The 20566-nt window shown below is 38.5% G+C and overlaps 1 protein-coding gene across 6 annotated transcripts in view; it reads left to right on the top strand.

The window, feature by feature from the left end:
- The window catches only part of SIK3 (SIK family kinase 3), a 246560-nt gene that overhangs the window by 129281 nt on the left and 96713 nt on the right, over positions 1-20566 (top strand). For all 6 annotated transcript variants that reach the window (XM_060160441.1, XM_060160438.1, XM_060160440.1 and 3 more), the window contains exons 2-3: positions 8545-8661; positions 12089-12152. In XM_060160441.1, the coding sequence (XP_060016424.1) occupies positions 8545-8661; positions 12089-12152 (181 nt within the window). The remainder of the gene's footprint in view (positions 1-8544; positions 8662-12088; positions 12153-20566) is intronic.

The raw sequence follows: 20566 nt of genomic DNA, 5'->3' as shown, positions 1-20566 counted from the left end.
TTTTTCAGATTTTTTTCTATGGCACTGTTGTTTATCAACATTCCTCCTCCTGCCTTTAAAATAAATATCAGAAATTTGAGAATTAATTAATGTTCCAGTTAGACTATACAGGCGAGTGATTTAAGTCACTTAAACTTCACTGTTCACTTCACATGAGACACAGACATTCATTATGGAAATAAAATCTATTTGGTTTGAAAATGTGATGACTACTTAATAAAAGGAACTCATTGAAGTCGGAATAAATGCAAAAAGCCACCACACAAAAATATTCCCATTTTGGTGGAATCCCAGGGGGCATTTCCTGCCAGCACTTATGGTTTGCAGCTGGGATTAGGAAAGCCCCTCAGAAGGTGCTTGGTGCAGTGTTCCTGATGGGCACAGGGAAGCTGGCTCTAACTCTGGGCTGCTGCAGGGAAGACAGACAGCCCAGTGTTATAACCATTCAGACTAGAAATGCCTGGCTTGACGAAGATGTACATCTTCACAATTAGCTCACAGTCCTGACATCTAAGGATGCAGGACAGGTAAGAGTTTCAGAAGTAGGGAGGGTAAGATGCTTATCTGATAACGGAGATTGCTTCCTATTTTCCCTTAGTCTTCATTACCAAATAATTGGGAGATGCAAAGAGATGAGGAATTTAGAATGGTTTTTCAACTGTTATTGTGTTCCCTTGGTTCAATCAACCTCCTGCTACTGCAGGCTATGTTATTAGGCTTTGGGGGCATATTAATATAATTTAAAACAATTTAAAATATGAACTGTTGCTGACTTTGTTCACTGGGAACAACACTACCGTTCATTGTAAGGTTAGCAAGATGCTCAGTGTAATAAATCTCCATTGGGGAGATTAGCTCTCTTTCCAGCTGGTGATTTAAAAAGCTTTGAGTGTTCTAGGTGCTGCATCTAAATGTGCCTAACAGTACACAGACTCCTTGACAAATACCGTTCTTGGGAAGAGCACAATCCTTCTGTGAGTCTGTGTTATTTTTACCTATGAGCTGGCACTCTAGGAAGGAGTAGCATGTACTTCATTAAGAAAATTCATCTTGAAATCCATTCAGCTTTCTGCTTCCTTCTGACCTCACAGTCCAGGCCATTGCCAAGTTCTTTACTCACATGTCCAGTCTTTCTTCTCTGGCACGAAAATTTCATCTTTCATAGCTTAATTTCCTACCATAACTTTAAATTTCTCCTTGGACTAACTGCTGTTCTGTTTTTCTTTTATTTCAAAACATTTCTGTAACAATTGGTATCGTTTCATTATACCATTTGCTTTGGTAGCCACTTTAAACTATTAGGACTTCCTTGTTAAACCATTTAGCTCTTACCCTTTTCCTCCCCATTTCTCTATGCTTTTCTGCCCAATCCCTCCTCTCTTCTCTAAGCTCCTGTTTGCCCTCCAATCTTCTTTGGGCCTCTCCCTCTTTCCTGCCCTTCCTTTAAATTCTTCCTTTAAAAAAGGCTTCAGGGCATCCTTTTAAATAGCTCCCTTAGAATTCAGCCGTCAATCTCAATCTCAATCCCCCTTTTAGACTTCTGAGATGTGGTCAATCCAAAATAAATACCTGAAAATGGAATGGGGACTGATACTTTGTAAGTAATTCTAACCTTACCTTCATGTTTTTTATCCACTCCATCCTCTTCTCCTATCTCCCCCCATCCCTTTTTAAAGATCTTTTTGTTCAGTTCATTTAAGTGGTAAACCTACAGGCCAGGAGTTGATTTAATGTTCTGTAAAGCATACAAAGTATTGTTGGCACCATGTAAATGTTAAGATAACAACAACAATAATGTCAGTTAGGCTGAGGGAGTTGCCCATTGTGTTAGAGACATTCCTAGGACTTCTGTTTTCTGAGACGGTAAATGTTAACCAGATGGGAATTACTGGAACTGAGAAGTTATTTTCTTTTTTGCCTTAAAAATGTCCCTTCTGGGGCTTCCCTGTTGGCGCAGTGGTTGAGAGTCCGCCTGCCGATGCAGGGGACACAGGTTCGTGTCCCGGTCTGGGAGGATCCCACATGCCGCAGAGCGGCTGGGCCCGTGAGCCATGGCCTCTGAGCCTGTGCGTCCAGAGCCTGTGCTCCACAACGGGAGAGGCCACAACAGTGAGAGGCCTGCGTACTGCAAAAAAAAAAAAAAAATGTCCCTTCTATGCCTTGAATTCCAAGTCGTCACCAGAAAATTTTCATTTATTAATTATGCACGATATACCGTGTACCACCTTAGAAATACTTCCAAGAATAATGCATGTTTCATGGTATATTTTGTCAGTGCAGGTAAGCTCTCAATTCTCTATCCCCCAGACATTGTGCATGCATGAATTATTTTATTTTCCCTGTTCAGTACAGCCCAAACAGAGAAGTATAGAAAAATAAAAATCACCTAAAGACCTGCTAGATATTTTAAACAATAGTTGAATCTTTTTTTTTCTTTTTCTTTTATTTAAAACTATAGTTGACTCTTGAACAACACCGGGATTAATCCACATAAAACTTACATCTGGCCCTCCACATCCCTGATTCCTCCACATCTGTGGAGTCAACCAGCCGTGGACTGTAGTACTGTAGTGTTTACTATCAAGAAAAATCCATGTATAAGTGGGCCCTAGCAGTTCAAACCCACATTGTTCAGGGTCAACTGTATTTCCTTTGGAATTCATTGAGAGCTGATTGACCATTATTATCGTTGGTGGTCATGTTGAATCCTCCTGTCTGAAGTTGGCTAGAATCCTAACATCTCAGTCATTCCTTAGGCTTGACAGCTGCATATTTTCCCAGAAACAGTTATGATGGTATGTAAAATGGATGGAGTAATGGGTTCTTTCCAAATGTATGTCTTTGCCCCTTAGTACTTGATCTGAATATTTGTTACAAACTAAAATACCAACTCCTTGATTGGTTCCAGCGCAAAGGTCAGGATCTTCCCAAGAGTATGACCAGCCTACGTCCTGACCGTGGTACATATGGTACATCTTTAATCATGGCCATTTAGTGCTTATAGTCTAGCTTGTGCAGTTTGTGGTGGTTTTGGGTTGCATTAAACCTGTTTCCTGATGACAATTCTATTTTCTAGTAAGTTTAAAAGGAAAAAGCTTTTCACCAAGGCTGATTGCAAAGACATTTAAATTCCTTTTCTAGAAGCCATCTCAACTGAGAATGAATTAATTCTTATAGAAGGAATTAAGTCCTACAGGAAAAAAAAATTGAGTGAAGATTTTCTCAGTTTTCCCAAAGGTGGTACTGAAACCGTGCAACTCAGATTGGGACTTGAACCCACGGTCTTTTAATTGAGATCACACACCTGGTCTCAGGACTTAATGAAGCTCAGTTTCTTGATGTCTCGTCACAGAAAGAGTTCAGTGAGAGACAAAGTGATTGGTAAGAAGTGGATTTATTTAGAATGAAACACACTCCACAGACAGAATGTGGGCCATCGCAGAAGGTGAGAGGCCCCGAAATATATGACATGATTAGTTTTTATGGGCTGGGTAATTTCGTAGCCTAATGAGTGGGAGAATTATTCCAATTATTTTGGGGAAGGGATTTCCAGGAATTGGGCCACCGCTCACTTTTTGACCTTTTATGGTTAGCCTCAGAGCTGTCATGGCTCTGGTGGGTGTGTCATTTAGCATATGCTAATGTATTACAATGAGCATATAATGAGGCTTAAGGTCCAGTGGAAGTCACATCTTCCGCCATCTTGGACTTAGTTGGTTCTAACCAGTTTTTGTCATGTCCTATGGCCATGTCATTCTTTTAAAGGTTGTGTTCTGCCCCCTTTCCTCCTGTTTCAGTACCATTCTAGATACCTAGGCAAGAAGTTAATTCATTACATACAGTGATGCCTTGTTGTTCTCAATGTTTGATCCAGGGACCCCAGAGTCTCCAAAACTCTTTCAGTGAGTCCCTCGGTCAAAACTGTTTTTATAAATATTCAAACATTATTTTCATTTTTCACTCTCATTATCTCATAATTATGCAGTGGAGATTTCAAAAGACCACCTGATGTTTGATGATATGATTACTCTGATGGCTGATGAAATGTGTGCATGTGTATTCTTCTGCTTTAAAATTTTCTGTTTTAATTTCTGACTGTAATTTTAATCTAATTTCTAAGTAAATATTTATAGATATTACCCATATAAACAAAACTTCTTTGAAGGTTCTCAGTAATTTTTAAGAGAAGGAATCCCAAGACCAAAAAGTTTGAGAACTGCTGTAAAACTGAGTGTAAAACTTAATTGTCTCACAGAATCCCTGTTGAGAGTAGCTGCTGGTGAGCTGCTCGAGGGCACTGCCTTAAGCCAGTCAGTTGCTCAGTAAACAATTTTTAATGGAATTAAATTGAGTTCTTGGAATGCAACTTTTGAGACCTTATTTAAGATTCTCCCCGAGGCAGTGTTGAGCATTGAGTGCCTTGTAGCCTGCCAAGTTTCTTTGAGATAGGTGGCTGGCAATTCTCAGTATTGGGTCAAGTATTTCAGAAGTCATTTTCGTGGAATACCTGCTTTAATTGGTAGCTAGCTTATTGGTATCATCTAGACCAGTGCTGTCCAATAAAATGAGGGCCATGTATATAATTTTTACTTTTTGAGTAGTCATATTTCAAAAAGTAAAAACAGGTGAAATTAGTTAGGTTCCCCCCCACCCCTCTTTATTGAAGTGTAATTAACAAATAGAATTGTAAGATACTTAAATTGTTCAATGTGATGTTTTGATATGTATGCACTGTGAAACGGTTTACCCCTTGAGTTAATTAACATATCTATCACCTGACATATTTATCTTTTTTTTCTATATGGTGAGAATATTTAAGTTTTACTCTCAACAGATTTCAATGCTACAGCACAGTGTTATCAACTGTAGTCATCATTTTTTACATTAGATCCTCAGACCTTATTCATTTTATAACTGAAAGTTTGTACCCATTTACCAACCTCTTCCTATTTTCCCCACCTCTCAGCCCCTGGCAGCCACTTTTCTACTTTCTGTTTCTATGAGTTTGACTCTTTCTTTCTTTTGTTCGTTTGTTCTTTCGTTCTTTTTAAAATTTTACATGTAGGTGATACCATGCGGTAATGTGATATTTGTCTTTGACTTATTTCACTTACGATAATGTCCTCCAAGTTCATCCACTGGTTGCAAATGACAGGATTTCCTTTTTTAAGGCTCAATAATATTCAGTAGTATACATACACCACATTTTTTTATCCATTCATCTGTGATGGACGCTTAGGTCATTTCTGGTACCTTGACTGTTGAATGAACATCAGAGTACAGATAATCTCTTTGAGATAATGATTTTGTTTCCTTTCGTTTCCCACCCAGAAGTGAGATTGCTGGATCATATGGTAGTTCTATTTTTTAATTTCTTGAGGAACCTCCATACTGTTTTCAGAGTGGCTGTACCAGTTTACATTCCCACCACCAGTGTAAAAGGGTTCCCCTTTCTCCATTTCCTTGCCAGCATTTATCTTTTTTTTTTTACGGTGCGCGGGCCTCTCACTGTTGTGGCCTCTCCTGTTGTGGAGCACGCGCAGGCTCAGCAGCCATGGCTCACGGGCCCAACTGCTCCACGGCATATGGGATCTTCCTGGACCGGGGCACGAATCCGTGTCCCCTGCATCGGCAGGAGGACTCTCAACCACTGCGCCACCAAGGGAAGCCCTCTTTTGTGTTTTTGATAGTAGACATCCTAACAGGCAGGAGGTGGTGTCTCATTGTGGTTTTGATTTGCATTTCCCTGGTGACCAGTGATGTTGAATACCATTTCATGTACCTGTTGGCCATTGGTATGTCCTCCTTGGAAAAATGTCTGTTTAGGTCCTTTGCCCATTTTTGAATTGGGGTTTTTTTTTTTAAACTGAGTTGTATGAATTCCTTCTATATTTTGGTTTGTAATCCCTTATCAGATATGTGATTTGTAAATATTTTTCCCGTTCCATAGGATTGCCTTTTCATTGAAATTAGTTTTAATAATATATTTTATTTACCTAGTATATCCAGAATGTTATTTCTACATGTAATCAATGTACAAATTATCAGTAAGATAGTTTATATTCCCTTTTTAATATTAAGTCTTTGAAATCTGGTGTATATTTTACGTGCACATTTCAAGTGCTCAGTAATCACATGTGGCTGGTCCCTACTATATTAGACAGCACACTGTGTGTGATCTGACACAGTCATGAGGAGTAGAAATGCTCGTGGTCGCGGGTCATATGGTTCAAGACTTATTAGGAGGTCAGGCAGCTGGTAGGACTTGTTAATGATTCTGCTGTTGTTCCTTATAAAATTCTCTTCCTTCTTTTCTGCCCATCTCAATTCTGTCTCTTCTCAAGTTCTCTCTTCTTTGTGAAGTCTTTCCCTATGTCTACTTATTCTCCCCCCAAATGAAGGTCATACTTCATCCTCTTTTCTACTTATACTGTGTACATAGCTTTATTGATTGTATTTCCAATGTTGTATAGTTGGCTGTTTCACATATGTCTTTCCTCTACTAGATTGTGAGCTCACTGAAGTGAAGGCTGTGTCTGGTTAATCTCTGAAACTCAAGCTACACCCACCTCATTTTATCACATTCCATCATTAGGCAGGGCTTAACTCTGAATTGAGCTGAAATTTGTCTGCCTGTACCTTTCTCCCGTTAGTCCTCATTCTACATCTGAAACAGCTCCAAACAAAGTTATTGTTATGTTGGTCATTCATACATTCGAATCATCTACCACGTATAGTTCCATACTGTCTTTATATCCTTGGGCTAAACTTTTTAGTATTGACATTTTTGCTTCCCTGTTTTTTCTTTTTCCTTTTTTTCTCAATTAGTATAAATTTTATTTTCTTCCCCCAGTGTATAGAATCATAGAATTTTAAGAACTGAAAGGGGCTAGAATTTGCCTAGTCCTGGTCCTTCGTCCAACTAGTATTCATTGATTACATACTGATTGAGTAATTGAAACTGAGATATAGAGATATTCGGGGGCACCCCAATATTTTGAGTATTTCACTGAGAATAATGAAGTTTAGATTTAGTAATTTTAGAAAGTCTTTCATCGTTCGTTCTGCTTTTAAATATGTATGCTGCTGAGTATCTTAAGAATTAGGAGCAAAGTAGAAAGCTGCTTTATGCTGAAGCAGTGTATATACAGCACAGAAAGATCTCCAGATTTTTGGAGGGTTATCATTAAGAATTTGATTCCAAAGCTGAGATACCTGGGCTTCAGTCTTGGCTCTACCACATACTAGCTATAAATTACTTAATCTTGGGTAATTACTTAATCTCTTTGTGTCTCAATTTCCATATTTGTAAAATAAGGTTGATAATAATATGGAGTGTTGTAAGGTTTAAATGAGTCAGTACTTGCAAAGCACTAAGGATTATGCCTGGCATACAGTTAGTGTTCAGTATATAGTAACTGCTGCTGGTACCACCACCACCATCACCACTACTACTACTGTTACTGAGTTACAGAAGCACCTGGTGAGGTGTGGGATGCACCTGTGGAATTTCTGGTCAGCCCTTACTAAGTCATCACTTACTTATGATGTAAGCTTTTTGTCTTAATAAGAGGCCCTACATACCATTCTCTGCACCCAGCATGATTTGCCTAAAATGTAACTGCATCTGCAGAGTAATGAAGTATTTTGTCCTGGGGTTTTACTATAGCAGCAATTTAAGAAATGGCAGAAGACCCATTAGCTTTAGGAGTCTGTTCCTTTGAGACCAACTTGCTAGGAATCCATTTCCTGTCTTCCTCCCTCCCTCCCTCCCTCCCTTCCTTCCTTCCTTCCTTTCTTCATTGGGTCTTTGTTGCTGTGTGCAGGCTTTCTCTAGTTGCGGTGAGTGGGGGCCACTCTTCGTTGTGGTGCGTAGGCTTCTCATTGCGGTGACTTCTCTTGTTGCAGAGCACGGGCTCTAGGCGTGCGGGCTTCAGTAGTTGTGGCATGTGGGCTCAGTAGCTGTGGCTCGCGGGCTCTAGAGAGCAGGCTCAGTAGTTGTGGTACACGGGCTTAGTTGCTCCGTGGCATGTGGGATCTTCCCGGACCAGGGCTCGAACCTGTGTCCCCTGCATTGGCAGGCAGATTCTTAACCACTGCGCCACCAGGGAAGTCCATTTTCTGTCTTTCTAAAAAGAGTGTATTTATTTTCTTCATTGGCATTCTGTAAACAAAATACTGGCAGTTTGTATTTTGTGGAATACGTTTTAAAGTGGATTTAATTTTCCTTAGTAAACTCCTTTTAATAATGCATCAGAGGGCTTCCCTGGTGGCTCAGTTCGAGCCCTGGTCCGGGAAGATCCCACATGCTTCAGAGCAGCTAAGCCTGTGCGCCACAACTGCTGAGCCTGTGTGCCTAGAGTCCATGCTCTCCAACAAGAGAAGCCACCGCAGCGAAGAGTAGGCTCCGCTCGCCACAACTAGATAAAGTTCGTGTGCAGCAAGGAAGATGCAACACAGCCAAAAATAAATAAATAAAATAAATAAATTTATTAAAAAATAATAAATAATGCATCAGAGTAAATTTTCTTTCTCTGCTGTCAGGTTGCTATCAAGATCATAGATAAGACCCAGCTGGATGAAGAAAACTTGAAGAAGATTTTCCGAGAAGTTCAAATTATGAAGATGCTTTGCCACCCCCATATTATCAGGCTTTACCAGGTAGGATCACTAGTGGTGTAGCGTATGGCAACAAAGAACCCAGAATGGTCACTTGTGTCTGTGGTTACTTTTGAAGGGAAGGTGGGTGGGTGAACATCTGCAACTTTTTTTTGTTTCTATGTTCATATATTTATCCTACTATTTATCCTACCCTATTATCCCCCAACTCAGTACTTCTGTTTCCCTTGGGTATTTACTGGTAAGGTCTAACTTACCTAAGTAGGCCTTTATAATTTGTTCTTTAAAACTTGGATGCCATTCTTAGAGTTACACAAAAAGGGGATGAGAACTTACTTATTTAGGTCAGAATCTTAAAGCAGAATGGGGAACCCAAAAGGTACAGAATTTTGAGGGGTGAAAGTAATATTAATTTTTACAATATTATTTAAATACTAATTTCTGTGATCATGTTATGAATTATGATGGCAAAGGATATTTTAAGCATGGCTTCTTGTATGAGTCAGAGCCTACCTCCTTTCTATTCTAACAGGGTACTAGACTTAGTTTTCTAAGATAGCATTTGATTACTTTGATAACCAAGAGATTGATTCTGTGTAATGGAAGAGATTTCTGTTCTAGTTTTCTTATCTTCCAAGAAGCATGCATATTTCATGCCTTCATCAAAAGTCATTCCCTAGCCTTACTGCAAAAGCAGTAAATCTAATGACTGGAATTTTAAGCCAGATAGGAGAGGAGGACCTTGCCTTAGCAGGCTGGTAGAGGAGGTATTTTGGGAGAGGTAGAGCTTTGAGGTGCTTCTCATATTGCAGCATGTTGGCAGCCATGAGCTCTGCCTGTACATAGGGCCAGCCCTGCTCACTGCTTTCTACCAGATCAGCCATCACCTGGTTCTGCAGGATGTGGCCACCCCCTCAATTCATTTGCTGCTGTTAGTCTGCAGTAAGTGGTTACTGGCCCAGATCCGGGATCATGTGTAAGAGTGTGAAGAGTACATTGACCAAGGCCCAAAGAGGAAACTTTCATAGTCTGTTGCTTTCATGGGAAAGAAAGCATGTCTTGATATTACTGTATACGGTTAAGGCTACAGTGTTAGGGCTCGTCTCTGGCGTCAGCTGCTCACATAATGAAATGAATTAGATCAGCAGGAGCAGGCTTGTTGAAATCTATCACACTAAATTATGTTGAACCACACCTCCACTGTACCCCAGAAGGAAACCCATGAAAGGTTTCTGGGGTTGTCTGAAGACCTGTATCTGCAAACTCAGAGGTGTCTAACCTCTGCTTCCTTCCTATCCTGACAGGTTGAGTAAACTTCTTGACCTCACTTTTTTTTTTTTTTTTTTCTTCTTGTGGTACGCGGGCCTCTCACCGCTGTGGCCTCTCCCGTTGCGGAGCACAGGCTCCGGACGCGCAGGCTCAGTGGCCATGGCTCACGGGCCCAGCCGCTCTGTGGCATGTGGCATCTTCCCGGACCGGGGCACGAACCCGTGTCCCCTGCATCGGCAGGTGGACTCTCAACCACTGCGCCACCAGGGAAGCCCTTGACCTCACTTTTTAAAGTAAATCATCTTTAAATAGTTGTAGAGCTTATTAGGCTGATCTTTCTCAAGAGGTTAACTTATAGGTACTAACCTTATAACTGAAATCTGCAAATTTACCTTTCTTACCCAAGATTTCATTAGCCTATAAGGTTTATATACTTTCAGCCCTGGCTTTGAACATTGCCCTTTCTTAAGCTTTAATTTTGCTCTCTGGCAGCTAATATTGTTACTGGGAGATTCTGAACTGCCAAGATGAAGAATGGCTGTTGAGTTGTCAAGGCAGTTTTCAGGTCATTTGTTAAAGCTTTAGTCTCTCCGGGTTTATAGAGTGAGCCAAATATAGATAACTATATAGGAAAGTTTTTGAACTCCTGCAAAGTTCTTTTCAAAAAAATCTGAAATTAAAAACAACACTGTAAATCAACTGTACTTCAATAAAATTTAAAAGATTTACAGTCAATAAAAGGCCTGGTACAAAGGAGATATACATTATGACATTTTTTTTCCTTTTCTTTTTTTTCCTAAACAACTGCATATATTTAGGGTACTTACTTTTTGTTATATAAGTCAACATATAAAGAACTTGGAAGCAATACATGTAACAGTGGGCTAGTATCACCAGTCTATAGAGAGTGTTTAAATTAAAGTGAAAAAAATGACACAGTTATTAGATTGAAAAATTAAAAGAATATGCATACATACAATGGAGTACTATGAAACTATTGAAAAGAAGAAATAGATCTATTATTATAAGGTAATGTATGATACTGTTATGGTATTAACGTATAGAGATGTCAAAAATAAAGTGACTAGGGAATGATTTGATAAAATAATTAACCTTGAAGCATAGTGAAAGTGTAAAACTGTATTGCCTACTATGATAGCCACTAGCCACATGTGGTTATTGTGTATTAACATGTGGCTAGAGTGAATGAGGAACTGGATTTTTACTTTCATTTAATATTAATGTAAATATAAAAATTGGAGCTGTTTACAATTAAAAATTTTTGAAATAATATTAATGATAATAAAATATATTATTAGAATTAACTTTTTCTTTTCTAATGTGGCTACTAGAAAAGTTAAAATTTTATATGAGACTCACAATGTTTCTATTGGACAGCACTGCTCTAAAATGTTATAGAATAAGCTATAAACAGTGTTTCCACTGAGGAATAAAATGGAGGGGGTTGGAAAGAGGAAAACCTTTGGTCTTTTGTTTATATACTGGGTATTTAAAATGTTTATAATGAACATATATACTCATATATTACTTTAATAAATATTTAATGAAAAAGGTAAAAAGGAAGAAGGAACTGACAACACACTACAACTAATTTTGTAAACAGTGGCAAAATAGAGACTAAGATAAAAATACAAGTAAGTCGTTTATATTATTGAAGTGTTGAATATTTATATTATCATTCCCAGTTTTGAATAAAAGGATGGTGGACAGGAAAGTTGTCATTTCCATTTAAAAAAAGCACAGCCATATGTGATATTTGTGCAGTTCTTAAGTGATTCCTGTTGTTCTCCCTAAGTTTTGTTTTGGTTGGGTTTTGCGGGGGACATTTTTGAGCTTCAGGTGATCACTGTCGAATGTGAACTTTTTGGTTCTTGGCAGCTTCTTCGCTTCTCAGTTTTGTGGAGCTTAAAAGGTTGCAGAGGCCTCCTGGGGTGACAAAAGGACTCTCACAAGTAGGAAATATTTCCTACTTTTAAGAACTTGGAGGAATACCTGTTTTCCCCCTTTCTTCTTAATAACGTTTATGTCTGTCACCCTCCCAATCCCCTGATGTTTTAAGTTTCCTTTAGGCAGTAATGGTTATTAATACTTCAAATGACAAAAGAAGATTCATTCGTTTCTCTTCCTGTGATATCAGCCTGTCATTTGTATCACTGTCACTTTCCTGCCTTTGCACCAGGTTATGGAGACAGAACGGATGATTTATCTGGTGACAGAATATGCTAGTGGAGGGGAAATATTTGGTAAGTACATTTACTGCATTCTTCAAACAGCTATTGAGCACACCACGGCAAACTTAAAATAGCCGTTCGATGCCGTTGTCACTTGAGCAGCTGTGACTTGATGCTGTCCTCCAGTGCTGTCATTTTCTATCAACAAAGTAATTTTAATTATTTTTGATTCATCTCTTTTAAGTCTTCACCATCTTTGTTTCCTTAGCAAAGGTGTTTTGTTTATTTCAGTAAGGTGTTGATGGTTGAGATTAAAGATCTTCAAAAACAAACATTTCTCTGAACTTTTGAGGGTCTTTCCTATTGCCAGATTCTAATTGGGGTGACCAAGTGTGACAGAACACTTACAAGTGTGGTGGGCCTCTGTTGTGTGTGAAATAGCCACTCGGAGCAAACAGTCTCACCCTAATGCATTCTTTAACATTTATTTAAATATAACATGTAACTCTATTCCTTACCACGTGTTCACAGTTCCCTTAATGGTTCTTGTAATTTAGGACGTTTTGTCTTCAGTAGCTATTCTTTTTTTCCTCTAACACTTAGGTTAGCACAACATCAGAATTAAGCAGGAGAATTTGTTACCAGGAAATATGACTTTTTGAGGTGGTAAAAACTGGCACCCCCCATTTTTTTTTTTTTTTGGTAACAGTGATAAATGGAGCCAAATAGAGATAATGACTAAACTTTCAAATCTAGATTGACATGTCTTTTTATTTTTAAATTTTATTTCTTTTTTGGCATGTGAATATAGAGAAAGGTTTCTTCTTATATATTTTAGGTTTATTTAGTTTATTTTTTTAGATTTTGTTTAAATCTGGATGGTAAGAATTTTTTTAATTTTCAAAATATTGGCACTTCGTTTTTTAAAATATATTAAAGAGCATGATATCACTTTTAAAGTGGAATCTTCTCATTAATGACTGTGAGTTGTGACTATGAATATTTTGGTATGTTAAACTTCCCCCATAAATCTGACAATTTTGTATCTAAGAATCTTCAAAATAAGTGTGAGTCTTTTTTAAAGGAGGTATCACTTCTTAATGACATTTCTGCTTGGCTTTGCATCTGTGCTTATGCATAATGGTAATCTTGGGAGCAAAGAGACCTTGTCATCTTAATGTTCATAATAATCAAAGAACCAAACACAGTGCACATCATACCTACTTTGCTCTTTAGGAAAACAGATTTCAAAAGTACAGAAAAAATAAAAGATAGATTCTTTGTGGGAATGTAGCTCAAGGCATGAGGAAACAGAGTAGTACTTCTCATGGTATTATTATAAAAGATCTGGAGGAGGAAGAAATTGATGTATCGCCTACAGAAATTATTGTGCCTGCACAGGGATGTAACTGCCTCATGAGGCCTCATTTTTAAAACTATCTGTATCAGAGATGAAGGGACGGGCTTACTCAAGAACAGGAGCTTTGGAGGCAGTTATACCTGGTTTTGAATCAGATTGTTGCCACTACTTGCTTTTTTACTGGGACTTTGGAACTCAGTTTCATGGTCTGTAAAAGTCAGATCTGTCATATCTGCCTCACAGTTGTGAAGATAAAATGAGATAGCACATATACGGCCCCAGCACTTTGCTTCCTTCACCTCCACGTTAAATGACAAATGGGTGATCAACTTTTTTTTTTTTAACATCTTTATTGGGGTATAATTGCTTTACAATGGTGTGTTAGTTTCTGCTTTATAACAAAGTGAATCAGTTATACATATACATATGTTCCCATATCTCTTCCCTCTTGCGTCTCCCTCCCTCCCACCCTCCCTATCCCACCCCTCCAGGCGGTCACAAAGCACCGAGCCAATATCCCTGTGCCATGCGGCTGCTTCCCACTAGCTATCTACCTTATGTTTGTTAGTGTATATATGTCCATGCCTCTCTCTCACCCTGTCACAGCTCACCCTTCCCCCTCCCCATATCCTCAAGTCCGTTCTCCAGTAGGTCTGTGTCTTTATTCCTGTCTTACCCCTAGGTTCTTCATGACATTTTTTTTTCCTTAACTTCCATATATATGTGTTAGCATACGGTATTTGTCTTTTTCTTTCTGACTTACTTCACTCTGTATGACAGACTCTAGGTCTATCCACCTCATTACAAATAGCTCAATTTCGTTTCTTTTTATGGCTGAGTAATATTCCATTGTATACCTGTGCCACATCTTCTTTATCCATTCATCCGATGATGGGCACTTAGGTTGTTTCCATCTCCAGGCTATTGTAAATAGAGCTGCAATGAACATTTTGGTACATGACTCTTTTTGAATTTTGGTTTTCTCAGGGTATATGCCCAGTAGTGGGATTGCTGGGTCATATAGTAGTTCTATTTGTAGTTTTTTAAGGAACCTCCATACTGTTCTCCATAGTGGCTGAACCAATTCACATTCCCACCAGCAGTGCAAGAGTGTTCCCTTTTCTCCACACCCTCTCCAGCATTTATTGTTTCTAGATTTTTTTGATGATGGCCATTCTGACTGGTGTGAGATAATATCTCATTGTAGTTTTGATTTGCATTTCTCTAATGATTAATGATGTTGAGCATTCTTTCATGTGTTTGTTGGCAGTCTGTATATCTTCTTTGGAGAAATGTCTATTTAGGTCTTCTGCCCATTTTTGGATTGGGTTGTTTGTTTTTTTGCTATTGAGCTGCATGAGCTGCTTGTATATTTTAGAGATTAATCCTTCGTCAGTTGCTTCATTTGCAAATATTTTCTCCCATTCTCAGGGTTGCCTTTTTGTCTTGTTTATGGTTTCCTTTGCTGAGCAAAAGCTTTTAAGTCTCATTAGGTCCCATGTGTTTATTTTTGTTTTTATTTCCATTTCTCTAGGAGGTGAGTCAGAAAGGATCTTGCTGTGATTTATGTCATAGAGTGTTCTGCCTATGTTTTCCTCTAAGAGTTTGATAGTTTCTGGCCTTACATTTAGGTCTTTAATCCATTTTGAGCTTATTTTTGTGTATGGTGTTAGGGAGTGATCTAATCTCATACTTTTACATGTACCTGTCCAGTTTTCCCAGCACCACTTATTGAAGAGGCTGTCCTTTCTCCACTGTTCATTCCTGCCACCTTTATCAAAGATAAGGTGTCCATATGTGCATGGGTTTATCTCTGGGCTTTCTATCCTGTTCCATTGATCTATCTTTCTGTTTTTGTGCCAGTACCATACTGTCTTGATTACTGTAGCTTTGTAGTATAGTCTGAAGTCAGGGAGCCTGATTCCTCCAGCTCCGTTTTTCATTCTCAAGATTGCTTTGGCTATTCGGGGTCTTTTGTGTTTCCATACAAATTGTGAAAATTTTTGTTCTAGTTCTGTGAAAAATGCCAGTGGTAGTTTGATAGGGATTGCCTTGAATCTATAGATTGCTTTGGGTAGTAGAGTCATTTTCACAATGTTGATTCTTCCAATCCAAGAACATGGTATATCTCTCCATCTATTTGTATCATCTTTAATTTCTTTCATCAGTGTCTTATAATTTTCTGCATACAGTTCTTTTGTCTCCTTAGGTAGGTTTATTCCTAGATATTTTATTCTTTTTGTTGCAATGGTAAATGGGAGTGTTTTCTTGATTTCACTTTCAGATTTTTCATCATTAGTATACAGGAATGCCAGAGATTTCTGTGCATTAATTTTGTATCCTACTACTTTACCAAATTCATTGATAAGCTCTAGTAGTTTTCTGGTAGCATCTTTAGGATTCTCTATGTATAGTATCATGTCATCTGCAAACAGTGACAGCTTTACTTCTTCTTTTCCGATTTGGATTCCTTTTATTTCCTTTTCTTCTCTGATTGCTGTGGCTAAAACTTCCAAAACTATGTTGAATAAGAGTGGTGAGAGTGGGCAACCTTAGTGATCAACTTCTGGCAGGATAGCATGAGGAGCTCTGCTGCCCTGCTCCCCAGTGAAACTGGTGAAAGTGATTTTAAAAACCCCTAAAATCCAGCCATTTAAAGTCTCTGGAAATGTTTCTAAGGGTGAACAGCAACTGAAGAAACATTTATTCAAGAATATCTGTGAAAATTTAGTAAGAAGTAAGAGTGTCTGTGGTTTTTAAGCCAGTACTGCTTCCTTCTTCCCCCTAGCCAGCTCAGCAAGGTGGAGATTACACTCAAGATTACTGTAGCCAAGAACACAGGCCTGCCCTCTGGTCCCCTCCTTTCACCTAGACTAACGGCTTTCTTCCCGGAGGAACTGGACATCAGCATTTCTTATCCTGCCCCAGCTACCTATTGCTGTTGCTAAGTCCTGGGTGAGAGCAGTTGAACAGTGGGGACTCCTTCTTCCACCCAGCCCTGACTTGTGGAGTTTGGGTGTGGCATGCTGAGAATACTGGGACCCACATCACTCTTGCCTTGGGTTATAAGTTGGTGGGTCATCCCAGGAGGGTCAAGCTGGGAGAATTGAGATTGTGTCCCCTTTCTCTGCACTGAGCTCAGCTCCTAGAGAGGGAGTGTTACTCAAGGAAAACTTTTCCATTGTCCCCAGCCTAGCTTCAGAGTCCTGGCTCAGAGATTTGCCCAGAGGGAGAAACAGACCATAACACATATAGCTCCTAATTTCTTCCCAAGGGAACTGACTTCATTTGCAATGGGGAGTGAAGAAGTTCAAGCCTGAAGGCACACACAAGAACTGTGGAGGTTGTGGTTACAGGCATTTCAGAGGAGATTCGAGCAGGCTAAAGTATAGGCCAGCTAGTTTGCAGGTAAGAACCCAGGGAGTAAAACATCACAAGAGCCTTCCTAAGGTCAGAAGGAAAATCAAACTCTCATCTCAGAAACTGTTCTTCAAAGGAACCAGAACTTGATTGGATTGTTTATAGACCAGTTTATGCTCCAGGGCATTGTTGAAAATAATAGAACAACCAGGGACTTCCCTGGTAGTCCAGTGGTTAAGAAGCCACCTTCCAATGCAGGGGATGCAGGTTTGATCCCTGGTTGGGGAACTAAGCTCCCACATACCGTGGGGCAGCTAAGCCTGCGCATTCTAGAGCCCGCGGCCACAACTAGAGAGAAGCCCTGTGCCTCAACTAAGACCTGATGCAGCCAAATAAATAGATATTAAAAAAAAAATAAAAAGAGCAACCAGCCACAGTTTTTGGATTTTAACAGCTGGGCTTGGTTAAGAAAAGGCAGGAAGAGAGCCCTGCCCAAACCATGGTGATCCAGTGATCTGAGGGTAGTGGTGGATATACCAAGGCTGTGCCTCCCCTGAGGAACAACATTAGAAGCTGATCACTGTGTATGGGGGAATAAACTTCACTAAAACAATCCAGCCAGTCACTAAACAAATAAACAAGCAAATAACAAGAACATGCCCCAGAAGGGTAGAGGTGTACCAGTACCTAGACGTGGTACAACATGTTATCTAAAATGTCTGGTTTCCAACAACAGCAAACTATGGAACATATAAAGAAACAGGAAAGTATGACCCAGGCCACAACAAAAAGCAGGCCACAGAAACTGCCTGTCAGAGAGGCCACATTTATCAAAAAAAGACTTTAAAGTAGCCATTATGGACATGTTCACAGACATAAAGGAACTCACAATTGAAGTCGTGAAAGAAAATATGATTATAGGGTCACATCAAATAGAGAATATCAATAAAGAGATAGAAATTTTTTTATTTTTTATTTTTATTTTTAACATCTTTATTGGGGTATAATTGCTTTACAATGGTGTGTTAGTTTCTGCTTTATAACAAAGTGAATCAGTTATACATATACATATGTTCAAGAGATGGAAATTTTTAAAAAAAGGAATCAAAAGAAATTATGGAATTGAAAAGTAAAATAACTAAAATTTAAAAATTCATCAGAGAGGCTTAACTGATTTGAACTGCAGAACAAGAAGTGAATTTGTAGATAGGCTTTTTATGCAAGTTGAAGAACAGAGAGAAAAACAAATTAAGAACAATGAATAGAGCCTCAGAGAAATGTGGGATACAATCACATGCTCCAACATATTTATAATGGGCGTACCAGAAGGAGAGAGAAAGGAGCAGAAAAAATATGCAAGGAAATAATGACTGTAAACTTCACAAATTTATTGAAAAACAATAACTTACATATCCAGGAAGCTCAATAAAATCCAATCAGGATTAAACACAAAGAGATGCACAAACAGATACATCATAGTAAGAATAGTGAAAGTCAAAGACAAAATATTGAAAGCATCAAGAGAAAAATGATGCGTCACTTAAAGGGAGTTCTGTAGGTTTAGATAGCAGACTTTTCAGCAGAGACAACGGAGGCCAGAAGGCAATAGGATAACATTTTTAAAGGCCTGAAAGGAAAAAAAAAAACTATTAATCAAAATCCTATACCAGTGAACATATATCTCAAAAACGGAGGTGAAATAGACTTTCTCAGATAATCAGAAACTGAGGGAGGGACTTCACTGGTGGCACAGTGGTTAAGAATCTGCCTGCCAATGCAGGGGACACGGGTTTGAGCCCTGGTCTGGGAAGATCCCACATACCGCAGAGCAGCTAAGCCCGTGTGCCACAACTACTGAGCCTGCGCCCTGGAGCCCGCGAGCCACAACTACTGAGCCCACGTGCCGCAACTACTGAAGCCCACGTGCCTAGAACCCGTGCTCTGCAACAAGAGAAGCCATCACAATGAGAAACCCAAGCAGTGCAATGAAGAGTAGACCCTGCTCACTGCAACTAAAGAAAGCCCGCTCCCAGCAATGAAAACCCAACGCAGCCAAAAAATAAAGGAAAATATATATACTGAGCAAATTTGTTTCTGACAGATACACCTTACAAGAAATACTACAAGAAGTTCTTCAAGGTAAAAGCAGGTGACCTCAGATGGTAATTTGAGTTCACACAATAAACAAAGGGCACCAATAAGTGTCATTATGTAATTATAAAAGTCATAAGAGATGCATACTTTCTCCTTTTTTCTTTTAACCTGTTTAAAAATAAATTGAATATAAAATACACTGTTAAAGCTATAATGTAATATATGTGTAATATATTTGTCAATAACGGTACAAAGGATATGTGTGTGAGAAAAACTGCATTAGGCTAAGGAAGTCATTACACATGGCACAGAAATAATTATAGCAATGTATTGTTGGACTTGTAACATTAATTGATGTAATTTTATTGCAAAAACACTAAAGAAGGGGGTAAAAGAAATGATGCTATAAAGCAGAAACCCTTCTATATACTCACCTGGTATAAATCAGAAGCTCATTTGGATAAGATAAGATATACATGCTAAACACTAGAGCAGTCACTTTAAAAAAAACCCTCAGAAAATTATAATGTAAAAAATCATTAAAGAAGTTGAAATGCTTCATTAAAAAATATTCACTTAATGCAGAAGAAAGCAGTAATGGTGGTATAGAAAACAAAAAAAGACATAAAATATATGGAAAACAATAAGTAAAACAGCAGGTATAAATCCAGCTTTTATCAATACTTATATTAAGTGTAAATGGGTGGGATAATTTAATGCAAAGGCAATGATTGTTAGACTGACTAAAAACACATGGTCCAGTGTATGCTGTCTACAAGAAACATACTTTAAATTCAAAGATACAAATAGACTGAAAGTAAAAGGATGGAAAACTATATATCATGCAAACAGCAATGACGAGAAAGCTCAAATGGCTACGTTGATATCAGCCAAAATAGACTTTAAAACACAATAGCTTTATTTCTACTATTAGAGATAAAGAGGGACATTCTATAATGATAAGAAGGTAATACATTAGGAAACTATAACAGTTATAAAAGTGTATCTAATAACAGAGCACTAAAATGCGTAAAACAAAAACTGACAGCAATGAAGGGAGAAATAGACAGTGGCAATAGTTGGAAGCTTCAATACTCTACTTGCAATAATGGATAGAAAAAGTAGACAGAAGATCAACAGGAAAAATAAGACTTGACCAATACTGTAAACCAACTATACCTAACAGACATCTATAGAACACTCCACCTAACAACAATACTATATATATGCTTATCAAGTAAACACAGGACATTCTCAAAGACAGACCATATACTAGGCCATAAAACAAACCTGCATAAAATTTAAACTTATTCAATTTTAGCAGTAATACAAAATGTTTTACAACCACAGTGGAGTGAAATTAGAAATGAATAGCAGGAAAACTTTGGGGAACTCACAAATATGTAAAAATTAAGCAGTGTATTTTAAAGTAGGCAGTGGGTCAAAGAAGAAGTCAAAGGCAAATTCAGAAAGTGTTTTGAGATGGATGAAAATAAAGACAACATATCAAAACCTGTGGGATGCAACTAAAGGAGTGCTTAGAGGGAAGTTTATAACTGTAGAATGCCTATGATAAGAAAGATCAATTACCTTAGTCTTCTACCTTACGACAGTGGAAGAGTAAGAGCAAACCAAACCTAAGATCAAGCTGAAGGAAGGGAATAATAATTAT

Source organism: Lagenorhynchus albirostris, chromosome 9 (genome assembly GCF_949774975.1).
Source record: "Lagenorhynchus albirostris chromosome 9, mLagAlb1.1, whole genome shotgun sequence".
NCBI classification, from domain to species: Eukaryota; Metazoa; Chordata; class Mammalia; order Artiodactyla; family Delphinidae; genus Lagenorhynchus; species Lagenorhynchus albirostris.
The sequence above is the reverse complement of the archived record's forward strand: the minus strand, read 5'-3'. Positions and strand labels throughout refer to the sequence as shown.